At 47.5% G+C, this 12536-nt stretch overlaps 1 protein-coding gene across 1 annotated transcript in view; it reads right to left on the bottom strand.

The window, feature by feature from the left end:
• The window catches only part of CRTC3 (CREB regulated transcription coactivator 3), a 101521-nt gene that overhangs the window by 19415 nt on the left and 69570 nt on the right, over nt 1–12536 (bottom strand). Inside the window, exons 4-6 of the mRNA XM_014549590.1 lie at nt 10682–10743; nt 8673–8735; nt 6182–6282 (exon numbers count right to left, since the gene is read on the bottom strand). Coding sequence (XP_014405076.1) covers nt 6182–6282; nt 8673–8735; nt 10682–10743 — 226 coding nt within the window. The remainder of the gene's footprint in view (nt 1–6181; nt 6283–8672; nt 8736–10681; nt 10744–12536) is intronic.

Here is a 12536-nt window from a genome sequence, read left to right as displayed (position 1 = left end):
CGGCGACCTCTTGGTGCATGGGTCAATGCTCAACCAGTGAGCCACACCGGCTGGGCTGAATAAAGTATTTTTAACCCATAAAATACACTGTTAATGACAAGTATAGTATATCTAATTGCTCTGAGCTAAAACCAAAAACTTGTGCCAAGAAGGTAAGATTATCATTCTCTTTAGAGACATCAATTATACCAAGTGAGTTTTCAATATAAAATCAGGAGAAATTTCAAAGTTCCAAGCCTTTAAATATAGGCTGACTTACTTAAAGTTTCAATATGTTTTTGGGTAAACTTAATCTGTAAGTTAACCAGATTAGTCTATAAAAACGTAAACTAAATATCTAACAATCATTCACTCAACATATATTAAGTTCCTACTAAATGCTAGATGTGGCAGGTGACAGAGTGCAGGGGTGAAGACAGAACAAGGATACAAATTCTCAGTACAGTGAGAAGATACCCAATTTTAGTGGAGGCTGGGTGCCTGGCCAGCACCATGAGTCCCCAGGAGCAGGAAGAGGTCGATAAATGGAGCACTTTCATAAAGACAGCATTTTTTTCAGGCTGATGGAAACAGAATCTAAGTCAGAGATTTAAAACTTTATGTTAATGCACATAAAGACCACTTGGGTAAGCTTTTTAAAATGCAGATTTATGAGCTCAACCCTCAAAGCTTTTTGCCTCAGAAGATGTAAGAATGGGCCCAGGAATCTACATTTTAAAATCACCCCAGAGGACCCTCCTCAGACGGTCCTGGCCGATGAGAGACTTGAGCTAGACTATCGCTTCTTTGTGTGTTAACGCAGCTGAAGAAAGGAGATGTGAACAAAGAATGTTCGGAAATGAGGTGCAGAGGCAAAGGGCCTGGCTCTGCAGTCGGCACTGTTACAAGGAGGAGAGAGGAGCTTCTGACTCATTTTGGGGCCCTCGTATTGCCAAGGGCAGGGAACATGACCATTCTGATCATGACAAAGTGATGGCCCGATCACAAATAAAAAGCCTCGTGTTGTACAGCAGTCCAGCATTGCTTCTTTCTCATCAAGAAACCCATCACTCGGGGTCTAATGAACAGGCTGACCTGTCCCTGCAACACGAGGACTCAACCTCGTGAAACGGCCGAGTGGGGAGCAGACATTCCACGCGACCGGCCATCAGTGTCACCGCCTCTCCATCCGACTGGAACCCAGGAAGGCTTCACGGAGGAGGTGGCACCTGAGTTAGACACTGAGGGTAACAACGAGGATGATAATAACAGCTGCTAACAGTACTGTCGGCTATGTGCTGGGCCTTTACACAGATGACCTCATGCCATCCTCACAGCAACTCTACGAGGCAGGTGCTAACCCTCCAGGTCGCTCTGCTAAGTAAGTTCGGGGCTAGGACTCTGGCCTGTGTGCCTTCAGAATGTCCACCGTGCTGTGCCTGAGGGGTTAGACATGGGAGTAAGGTGGGAAGGGATAAGCCCTGTGAAGACAGGCGGAGGAGGGGAGATGAGGCTTCGCTGAGAGAGGAGTAAGCCGGCATAAGGCAGGACATACTGGGTCTCCGCTAGAGCAGTGACGCGATTCAGCTACGCTTTTGGGAGCTGGTTCTGACAGCTCAGTGTGAGAAGGACTGAAAGGCAGGGAGACCAGGTGGAAACCAAACAGAACGGTCCAGGCCGAAGGCAGGAAGTGGGGACAGAAAGGAGAGGGCAGGTGGAGGCACCACAGGGGTAGACTGAGCGTGACTTGGCTGTTGAAGGGTGACAGGGGTGGGCTGAGGATATTAAAGACACCACCAGGTTTTGAGTGTAGGTGACCAGAAAGATGGAGGTGGCAGCAGCAAGCCAGGATTTCTACTGCTGAATGAAAAATATCATAGGACACAACCATAAACAAAGGGCTACCAAGAAAAAGGAACAGGTTGCGATGGGATGTCTGCACAGAGAGGACACTCACGCGCATCGGCCCAGCGGGGATGGCACATCAGGGACCGAGGCTGCATCTGTGACCCAGGAAACATCCTGGGTCAGAGCCACGTAGTGACCTCCTCAGTGTAACCGAGCCCATGTCCCCTCTCCCGGCTCAAGCCTGACTCCCAGCACAGTCTTGATTCACCGAGTAGAGGAGCAGTGAGAGGTGGATGCTCTAACCAGAGGGGGTCCTTTAAGAAGCCCCTGGGGCATCAGCCTCCTCATTCTGGGCCCTCCTGCCCTCAAGGGGACGCTTTTTGCCCCCTCTATGACCTGGGATGCTTGCCCTCTCCCTCCCGTCAGGCACAGGCTCACTTCCTTCAGGGTTATTTGCATTTAAAACTTTTCCTTAACTATGCAGGTCAAAGCGCATTGCCTGTTGAAGGCCACTGACATCTGGGCCTCTACCGGACCCAGAGGAGGAGCTCAGGGCTGCAGCCCCCGAGTTGGCCGTGCTCAGCTTCTAGAGCTCTGGGTGCAGAAGACAAGCACCCTATGCACATCAGCCTCGGCTCTAGGACTCACTGAAAGGACGCGGGCCACCCTGCCTCCTTCCCAGGCCGGCCGTGAGCCCAGCAGAGTGAGGGGACCGTCCTAGGCTCTGGGACAGGGCATGTCAGAGAGCCCGTAACTGTCCCCGTGCACACGTGTGAAATAACTGAACTCCGTGTGTACGCGTGTGAAATGATAACTGAACGGCACAGGCTGCCAGGGAAAGGGTCAACATTTCCTTTTAGAGATTCTGGCTAATTAAACGAGAGAATATAAAAATCTTGTTTGATTGTATGAAAGTCTATTGCTGCCATTTATATCAACTGCTAATCACTTACGTCTAACTGTCATGACACTCAATCACCATCATGAAAATCACTACACACGTATCAGAACAATGGCTTTGTTTTCTTGGGACACAAACCGCTCGTTAATGCATCCAAGTTTATTGCTCATGGAGTTAAGCAGATGCTCCTTTTTCGTCCACTCACAACAACAACGAGTGGGAACACTGATCGGAGCTACATCATTATGCTCAGGAAAGGTCCCCGGGGCAGAGCTGTTACTGTTGCTTCTGCTACGAAGCCCGATTCTGGGCTCCAATTACATTTTCCCATCACTTGCTTAATCTTTATTTGGTTGGTCCTATAATAAGAAATACCTTTTTGCAAAGCTAGTCGATATTTTTAAAATCCAAGAGGAAAAGAAAATGAAAAACTTTAATGAATTACAGGGGGAAAATGCATGAAACGATTTAAAATAGCTCCCACCAGCAAATAGAATTCTCCAGAAATAATTCCCATCCTTGGAGACTTGACTAATATTTTAAACACACTGGCTTTCCCATGTAAACACGTCCATATTTGGATGTGTTTCTGAGTTCTGCGATACTTGCAGAAGCAGCCACGCGGTTCAAGCTGGAGGGCAGCCCGCTCTCTGGGCTGTCAGATACGTGGCCCAACAATGTTTAACTGCTGAGGTGACAAGGAGCGCCCCCTGATTCTCAAGTCACCCCCGAAAGCCTGCTCTGGGATGTCTTTCTCTGCTCTTCCTGTCTGCCGGGATCAACACTTACACTCTTTTGCCTTCTCATCCATCCTCTCACTGCCTGACACTTCTTACCTCTTCCCGCTGAAGCCGCATCACTCTTAGCATAAACACTTCGCTCAATCGATCACTTTCTTTAGTTATTTTCTTTTCTCTTTGCATGCAGCCTCACAAGGTCCTACTTAAATTACCTATGATTTCCTTGTTCTCTCTAGGCCTTAGCCCTTTCTGGAGTAAACTCTGCCAGAAGGAATGGCAGAGGCAGAAATCAGCTCTGCGTTCAGGGTCCCAGGTAAAAACCCATTGGTCTGGCTCCCTCCCAGTCCTGGGGGACTAAGATCCTGCCGCAGTCACAGGGCCCCCACTGATCACCGGCTCTGCTTCTGCCGGGCTTTGTTTATATCTTCCCATCTCTACCCATCCTGAGCTAACCTCCCCGCCTCCCCAGGGACCTGCTTCTCTAACCCACACCCGAGTCCGACACAACCGCCACTCAGGTACCCGCTTCTCTAACCCAGTGGTCGGCAAACTCATTAGTCAGCAGAGCCAAATATCAACAGTACAATGACTGAAATTTCTTTTGAGAGCCAGATTTTTTAAACTGAAACTATATAGGTAGGTACATTGTTATTAACTTAATTAGGGTAACTCCTAAGCTGGCCTTTGCTAAAAACGTCCCCAATCTGATTGAGGTACGTTCGCTGAGGTCGACCCCTTCCAACTCTCCCATCCACACTCGTTTTGTATACTTGTTTCATCTATCTCCTTTCGTTCCTCCTCTCTATATGTCCAAACCCTCTCAACATACCTTTCTCCATCCTCGACTCTACATCTTCTTTCCCTCCACAACGTTCCCTAAAATTAACTTAATAAACTTTCCTTAAAGTTTTAAGTCAACTTCGCACTGTACGTGCGCGCCCGCACGTGGTATTTTGTGGAAGAGCCACACTCAAGGGGCCAAAGAGCCGCATGTGGCTAGCGAGCCGCGGTTTACCGACTACTGCTCTAACCCACACCCGAGTCTGACATAACCGCCAGCTTTACTCTCCTGTCCGTGTGTGTGTGTGTGTGTGTGTGTGTGTGTGTGTGTGGAAACTCGGCCGGATGGCCTCCACCGATTCTAAAAGATCCTACACTTTACAAGCAACAACGGTTTAGTCACCTCTGATTGCACCAGGGAACAATTATTACTAAGGCCTATCCTACTATGTGCAAGGAAATAGGCCAGCCATGCTCTCCTCGGAAGGAACAGACCATTTAGGCTTTAAATTGTCTAAAAAGAACCCAGAAAAGCTTGACTAAAGATTTATTTGCCTGTTTCAAGACCAAACACGTAGTCCTTCCTGTTTGTGGACAGGAGTCGACCTGGAGTGCTGAGTGGCATATGGAATGGATAAGCGGAGCCATTGTTCCTACCAGATTATAACCCCAGAGAGGCAGGCTGGCCTGTGTCTCAGCGAGCCAGACTGTGGCATGTGCAGGCTGATGCTAGCGAGTGCTCTGCACAGGTAGCCACTGTGTGGTTTCCCCGCACTTCCCAGCACCGAGGGCTCCTCCGGCCAGGCACAGTGCTGGAGGTAAGACCATCAAGACGCTGACTTCAAGAAATCGACTCTGAGCACAGGAGTGACACAGGTGCTGAGAGAGCCACCTGCACGCCGGAGCTTTGGGATGTTAGGACATGGATAGTTCTGGCGGAGAGGAAGGCCAAGGCTGGCCCCACAGAAATGATGACAAAGCGGAGGGTGTTGATCAGGTAGGTCAGGAGTGAGTTATGGGAGGAAGAGATGAGAACAGAATGAAACATTAGCAGAACCCAACATGGTCCTCACGGCTGACTTGGGGAGTGAGAACGGGGAGGCGGGGGGCGGGGGCAGGTCCTGGAGCTCCCGTCATTCCAGACTGAGACTGGGACTCTCCTGGAGGGGGGGGCACGGAGGACTGTACGCAGGAGACTTTGATCAGATGTGAGTTCGCTCTGGAAGCAGATGGCATGAGAAGGCTTTCCCCACTCCTGTCACTCCGGCTCTCTCCTCCACTTCACTCACTCTGGCCAAGGGAGGCAGGACAATGGTCTACCTGGCAAAATGGGGAACAACTGAGCAGGCGACGCCCAGGCCAGCCCCTCTCCTCCTCGGGGCCTTCTCTGCTCGGCCTGCCCTTCACTCTGACCCCACCCTCTCGTGGCACTCGGCTGGGCCAGCACTGCGGGGCAGTGGGCCTCATTCTGGGGTTCAGTCGTAATGGGCATGGACCCACAGAGAGAATCCGTGTCCTCTTGTCACTAATAAAGACATTTAGCTTCACCTGTCACTTCTGGTTTTATTTCTCAGTTTGCTCAGATCCTAGGTGAGAGAAGAGGACCTTCAGATAAATCACGTAAAACTGGATGAGAGTATATAGGCCTGGAAGTGAGGAGACCGGTTAGGAAGTTACGATGAGTCCACATGAGAATGATGAGTGTGGAGGGGAAGACAGGAAACGGAGGGCCCAGAGGTGCCGAGGGGGAGAAGCTGCCGTGAGAGAGGCAGCAACCAAGCATGTGACCTGTAAGCGCCACTCATCCACAGAGCGCACACACCTTCCCCGTGGCTCCTTCTCTGGAGACCACGGGCGGGGAGGGCACGCGCCAGGCAAGATGCCACAGGACAGGCAGAAGCAGAGCCGCTGCGGGCAGGGCCGTGTGTCTTACCCATGTATGCGGCCGGCCAGGCCGACTGGCCCCCTCCTCCATAGGGGTCCTGGGGCTTGGTGCTTAGAGCACTCGTGTGAAGAGCAGAATCAGAATTGGTCCTGAGGGGGGAGGAGAGAGTCTGGCTGAAAATCCGTTTTTCCTTCGTGACAATGCAATAGTCTTTGCTGAACATTACCAACGGGAGAGAAGTCAGGATGATTATTTACGATGATCCATGCAATGAGGGGTCTGGACCTACCTGAAGTCCCTTACATCAATAACAGCCGCTGAAGGTCACCCACACCCCACATGACTGTCACCTGTGCTCGCAGAGCTTTACACCTTGAAGCTGCTGGCACAGCTTAATGATCTACTTCAACAAGGCCTGGGGTGCAGGGCTTTACCGAAGACCTGCCCATCCTTCCTCCACTAAGGAACTCCTGTCTGAAGGCTCACCTACGGTAGCGGTTCTCAGACCCTTTCAGGGACAGTGCAAGTCGAGGGACTTGCAGTTCATACTAAAATGATCTTTGCCCCTTCGCTCGTTCTGGTGAGCACAGTGGAGGGTGACAGAAGCCGCGTGACATGTGAAGTCACCGCAGACTGAACGCATCAGCAGAGAACCCAGCTACTGTCAGAGATTCGTCAAAGGGATAACAATGCCACTCTTCTCAATACACTTTTTTGTTTTGGAAAATGTCCTTTTGTTTCTTAAAGAAGTATTTGTGTTAACATGCGTGGGTTTATTATTTTTATTTTGCTATTTTCAAATTCATGACTAAGTAACATTTAAAAATCTCTCATTTTAATTTATAGTATCAATAGACAAATCCCAATAGATACACCGACACAAACAGACACTCCGTGGCTTCTAAGGTGGTAAAGGACAAAAAACTCAGGAACCGCTGACCTAGGCAGTGATGGCGAACCTCTGACACACGTGTCAGAGGTGACACGCGAACTCATTTTTTTGGTTGATTTTTCTTTGTTAAATGGCATTGAAATATATAAAATAAATATCAAAAATATAAATCTTTGTTTTACTATGGTTGCAAAGATCAAAAAATTTCTATATGTGACATGGCACCAGAGTTAAGTTAGGGTTTTTCAAAATGCTGACACACCGAGCTCAAAAGGTTTGCCATCATTGAGCGTATTTCTGGAATTCCGCAGACAGCTCCAACTTCTACACAGCCTCGATGCTAAGAGATGACTGTTGTCTCCTGCAGGGCCATGCTGTCTGCCATAAAAAGAACTTGTGGACCTCAAATCAGCCTAAAATGCTTCTCTGTGGCCTGTTCCAGGTGATGGCCTCTGTGGCCTCACTGCACGTGGCCGTGTGTCCAGACCAGGGAGAGGCAGTTCAGAGCTTGCGTGTTGTAACAGGAAGAGCATGGACTCTGGGGCCAGAGGGCCCTGGGTTCAGATCCGGCTCCTTTAGAGTCACAGAGACTCAACAGAGAATATCAGATGCAGAGACAACGGGAAATTTTGTGTTTGTCTCTTTTGAAGATCTAATTGGCTTTATTAAGTGATTCATGAACCGGGCAGCATACCCTCTAGCAGCTAGAGGGGGGCCCCTGGGAAAATTTGAATACAGGTTGGTATTAGATGATATTAATGAGTTATTGTTCATTTGTTAAGTGAAATAATGAAACTGCGGTTACGTTTTGTTTGGTTTAAAAGGTTCTTACCAGCCTTATACTGTTAGATATATTTATAGTAAAAGATTATATCTAGCCAGCTGTGGAATGGGGATGGGGGTCAGAGAAGAAACGGCAGAATGCTAAGGTCTGAAGCTGAAAGATGAGCACGAGGGACTTCTTATAACTCTTTTCCCTTTTGTGTATGTTTAAAAGTTTGCACTATAAAAAATTTTGCGTTTTTTTAAATCCCAGTTTCATCACATATTAGCTAAGTGGCCTTGGACAAGTCATTAATCTCTTAGAACAGAAAAAAAAACACACACAAAACCTCCTTCTTATAGGACGTTATCAGGATTGACTAAAGACTTACACAGAACAGTGACCACTGGAGCCTGGCCCAAAGGGTCCTAACTGAATACATACTCCTCCCGTGTATTATCTTACTTAATCTTCATAACCATCCCTTAATGTAGGTACTATTATCTCCCTTTTCCAAATGAGAAAACTGAGCACAGAGTTAAATAACTTGTTCAAGGTCACACAGAAAGAGGCAAACCCTGTAGTCCAAGCATGTCAAGCTCGCAGCCCGCGGGCCGCATGCCTTGTTTGTTTGGTCTGTGTTAGCCTTTGAGTTTGACATGCTTGCTGTAGTCTCACCCCAGACCTCATGTTCTTAAACTGTATTAGTCTGTCCTCAGTGGACATTCAATAAATGGTGAGGGGTTTGAGGTTTGTTTTCTTAACACTTCATATAAACACGAGTATGAACAGACTGGCTACTAGGCACTATATAAAGAGCATCAGGGCAATCAAATGGATTGGTTTCTTCCCAAGTTATTTCTACGAGGAAGCGATGCATGTACCTGTTAAGTGCAGCTGTCAGCCTGAACTCAGGATGCTTTTCTTCCTTCCAAGGACGCTGCTGCCTTTAGAAACCAGAATAAGATAAAAAGAAAAGGAGTTCAATCCACAAGAAGCAAAGCAGAGACTCAGACCGGGGCCTGAGAACCGACCTTTCCACTCGCCTGGCTGTGCAACCTGAGGAAGTCCCTGCAAAATGCCCGTGCTGCTCATCACGATGAAAATGAGGTCAGACTGGATGATCTCTCTGGCTCCTAGGATTTCTGATTTCTATGATCAAACTGCCCCCAATCCGTGAGAATGGGATTAGCTAGCTGGGCATAGAGTTTAAAAAGGTATGGAGCAAACAAACACCTTTGAAAACCTTTTTTAAAGATATATTTTTATTGTTTTAACAGAGGAAGGGAGAGGGATAGAAAGATAGAAACATCAATGATGAGAGAGAATCATGGATTGGAGCTTCCGTCACACCTCCTACTAGGGATTCGAGTCCACAACCCGGGCATGTGCCCTGACCAGGAATCGAACTGTGATCTCCTGGTTCATAGGCTGGTGCTCACTGAGCCACGCCGGCCAGGCATGAATACCTTTTGAAATAGTTCAAATCTATGATCAATTCCTCTCTAGGGGACATGAGATCTTCCTCCAGCTGTGTAAAAACTCACCCCTCATCACACACCCCGTGTGTGTGTAGGGGGTGCTGTGCAAGCCTGCATGCAAAAACTGTGCATTCCATACAGACGGCCATAGAGAGAAATAAAACGGTTACAGTTACTCAGTTTATGAAAATATTCGTCTTCTCCTAGTGCTTGGAAAGCATAAGACATTTTTTCCTTGGATGTACATTTTAAAATATCAGTTTGGAGTTTATCTTTTCATGATTTTAAAATATTGTATTTGGGCCTAAGATTCTTGAGGGTAGCTGAAAACCTTCCTGGGTGGGCTCAGCTGTTGCCCACCTTCACACAGACCTTTCCCAGGTACGGCCTACATGATCCATACAGTAAGTGCTGGTTAGTATGCGCCAGAGAATGGACGGAGAGACCTCAGCCCAGAGAACCAAATGTTTTCAGCATGTATATTTCAAATGCCTCCTGAATCTGACATGATCTGAAAATGATACCATACATACAGTGGATGTAGCAGGGGTTTTTTGTGTTTTTTTAAAATATGTATTTTTATTGATTTCAGAGAGGAAGGAAGAGAGAGAAATAGAAACATCAATGACGAGAGAGAATCATTGAACAGCTGCCTCCTGCACTCCCCAAACTGGGGAATGTAGCAGTTTTTCCAGTTAATTTCATGTTCTGTTACTCTCTATACTAAAGAGTACTCTTCCTTCTTTTTTGGTATATACCCTCTGCATACCAAAATATTGCAAGAGCCCCTAAATCAAATCCACTGTGCAAATTCCCACTTGGAAGCTTGCTGAAGCTGATGTTCCCTATGTAGCTTCCTAAGCACCCTGAGGACAGGCATTTACTTGTCCATTTCTCGAACCTTCTATCTATATATATAAAAGGCTAATATGCAAGTGTCCCCTCAGGAGTTCAACCGGGAGTTCTATTGCTCACTATGACGACCAGTGGTGGCAGCGGGGTGCTGAAGGAGTGAGGGAAGGGGGAGGCGGGGAGGCGGGGAGGCGCGGAGGGGGAAACCTGATTGGCCCTGATTGCCAGCCAGGCCTAGGGATCCTACCTGTGCACGAATTTCATGCACCGGGCCTCTAGTATAAGAATAATAAGTTAGAGTATTCTACTGGCAAATGTATTCCAAATGTGTTTCTATTTTGTTTTAAAAGTGAAGATCTAGCTGTATTTAAATAACTTGTCATTTCAGACTTTCATATCAGCCTATGATTATACATGAAAATACTTAAGTTTTATAAGAGCAAACAAGATTCTGTTTTATATTAGAAATTTCTAGAACAGCACTCAAGGTAGATAAACTAAAACGAAAGTTTCCAAAATGAACACATGCCCATCTTATCTTTAAAATAGGGTTTGCTTACCTTGGCCAACTCTCGTCCAGGGGCTGCGAGGAGTAATTGGCTCCAAAAGTGCTCCCATCAAAGTAGAATTTTTAATTAAGGAAAAATAAACTTAATGAAAAGGTGGAGCAGAAACAAGGGAATGATGGAGAGTTACACCTCGGAGGTTCGGGCTCTTATCTCCCCCTCTCCACCCACCAGCTCTTCCTCGGGGTTCTCTTATCACTTCCCCTGGAGCGTCCACACCTAACCAGGGCCATCTTCGTGTGATTCACGTGGGTGTTTCTTGTTTTTTATGTCTGCAGGAGCTTCTGTTTTTAAGAACTCCCTCTAACCCCACCCAAACCTGGTAGCACTGTCGTTCAGCGCAGGCCTCCCTGCCCCGCCGGAGGGACCCAGGCCGGGTCTTCCCAGCCAGGTGCCTGACGCTCCTGGAAACAGCGAATGGTTCAGGATTGAGCTTGTGACACAAACAGGACCAAAGAGTGCTTCGAGAGGAAGAAAAGGGGCTCCCCCCATTGAGGGGGTGAAAGCCTGTCTACGTATGACATCAGCACAGCGGTGGCACTTCACAGAGACAGTCTCAATGCTGCTGCATGAATCCCTGGGTCTAGCCTTTGGGTGACATAAGCCGATATATTTCCTTTTTCCAGTCACGGAAGATTCCTGTTACTAGTAACCATTAGCCTGTGGAGAGATGCGAACTTCCTTATGTGGTCAGGGACTCCGCTCCACAGATTCTGTTCTTCCGCGGGCCTCCCACGCCTGGAGCATGCACCAGGCACCCGGAGTGCAGTTGAGAAATTTTGGTGAATTTAGTAACTATACCCAAAGAATAGTCTTCTAAAACATGCTTAATCGTATCACTCTCCTGCTAAAAAACCCTCAATGATTCTCTATAAGAGAAGCCATCATGCCAGGACAGTGTGGCTCAGTGGTTGAGTGTCAACCTATGAACCAGGAGATCATGGTTCGATTCCCAGTCAGGGCACATGCCCGGGTTGTAGGCTTCATCCCCAGTGGGAGGTGTGCAGGAGGCAGCTGCTCAATGATTCTCTCTCATCATTGATGTTTCTATCTCTCTCTCCCTCTCCCTTCCTCTCTGAAATCAATTAAAAAAAATATTTTTTTAAAAAACAAAGAAGCCATCATGCTGGACTCAGGAGGAAATGGGACCCTTGGTAGAGAAGGGAGTGACACCCAGGTGAGGCTGGGCCCCCCAGGTGAAGTGTGGGCACTGAGCTAATGAACTCCTAACGATTTGGTGTGAAATGTTCCTCTTGCCAGGAGAAGCGTTAGGATCACAAGTTCTACTTCCTGTGTATCAGCTTGTCTTGTCTAGTTATCTCATTGCTTCATCTGAATTGAGTCAATAAAAGCAAACAGGTTTTCCAAGAGAGACATTTCTTCAACATTAACTATTAGGCTTAATGATACGAAGGATAGATTAGAAGAGACCACAGGAGACAGAAGAGGAAACGGTGGTCAAGAAATAAGAAGGCCCGCCCTAGCCAGTTTGGCTCAATGGCTAGAGCGTCGGTCCTCAGACTGAAGGGTCCTGGGTTCAATTCCTGTCGGATGCATGTGCCTCGGTTGCAGGCTCGATCCCCACTCCATGCAGGAGGCAATAAATCAATGTCTCTCTCTCTCTCTCTCTCTCTCTCCTTCCTTCTACTCTAAGAATCAATAGAAAAGTATTCTCAGGTGAGGATTAAAGTCGGAGAAAGATAAGTATCACATGATCTCACTCATATGTGGAATATAATGAACAACAGAAACTGATGAACTAAAATAGATCCAGAGACATAGAAGCATTGAACAGACCATCCAACCTCAGGGGGAAGGGGGGGGGGATAGGGGAAAAGTGGGGAGGAAA

Source organism: Myotis brandtii, unplaced genomic scaffold (assembly GCF_000412655.1).
Source record: "Myotis brandtii unplaced genomic scaffold, ASM41265v1 scaffold561, whole genome shotgun sequence".
Lineage (NCBI taxonomy): Eukaryota > Metazoa > Chordata > Mammalia > Chiroptera > Vespertilionidae > Myotis > Myotis brandtii.
The sequence above is the reverse complement of the archived record's forward strand: the minus strand, read 5'-3'. Positions and strand labels throughout refer to the sequence as shown.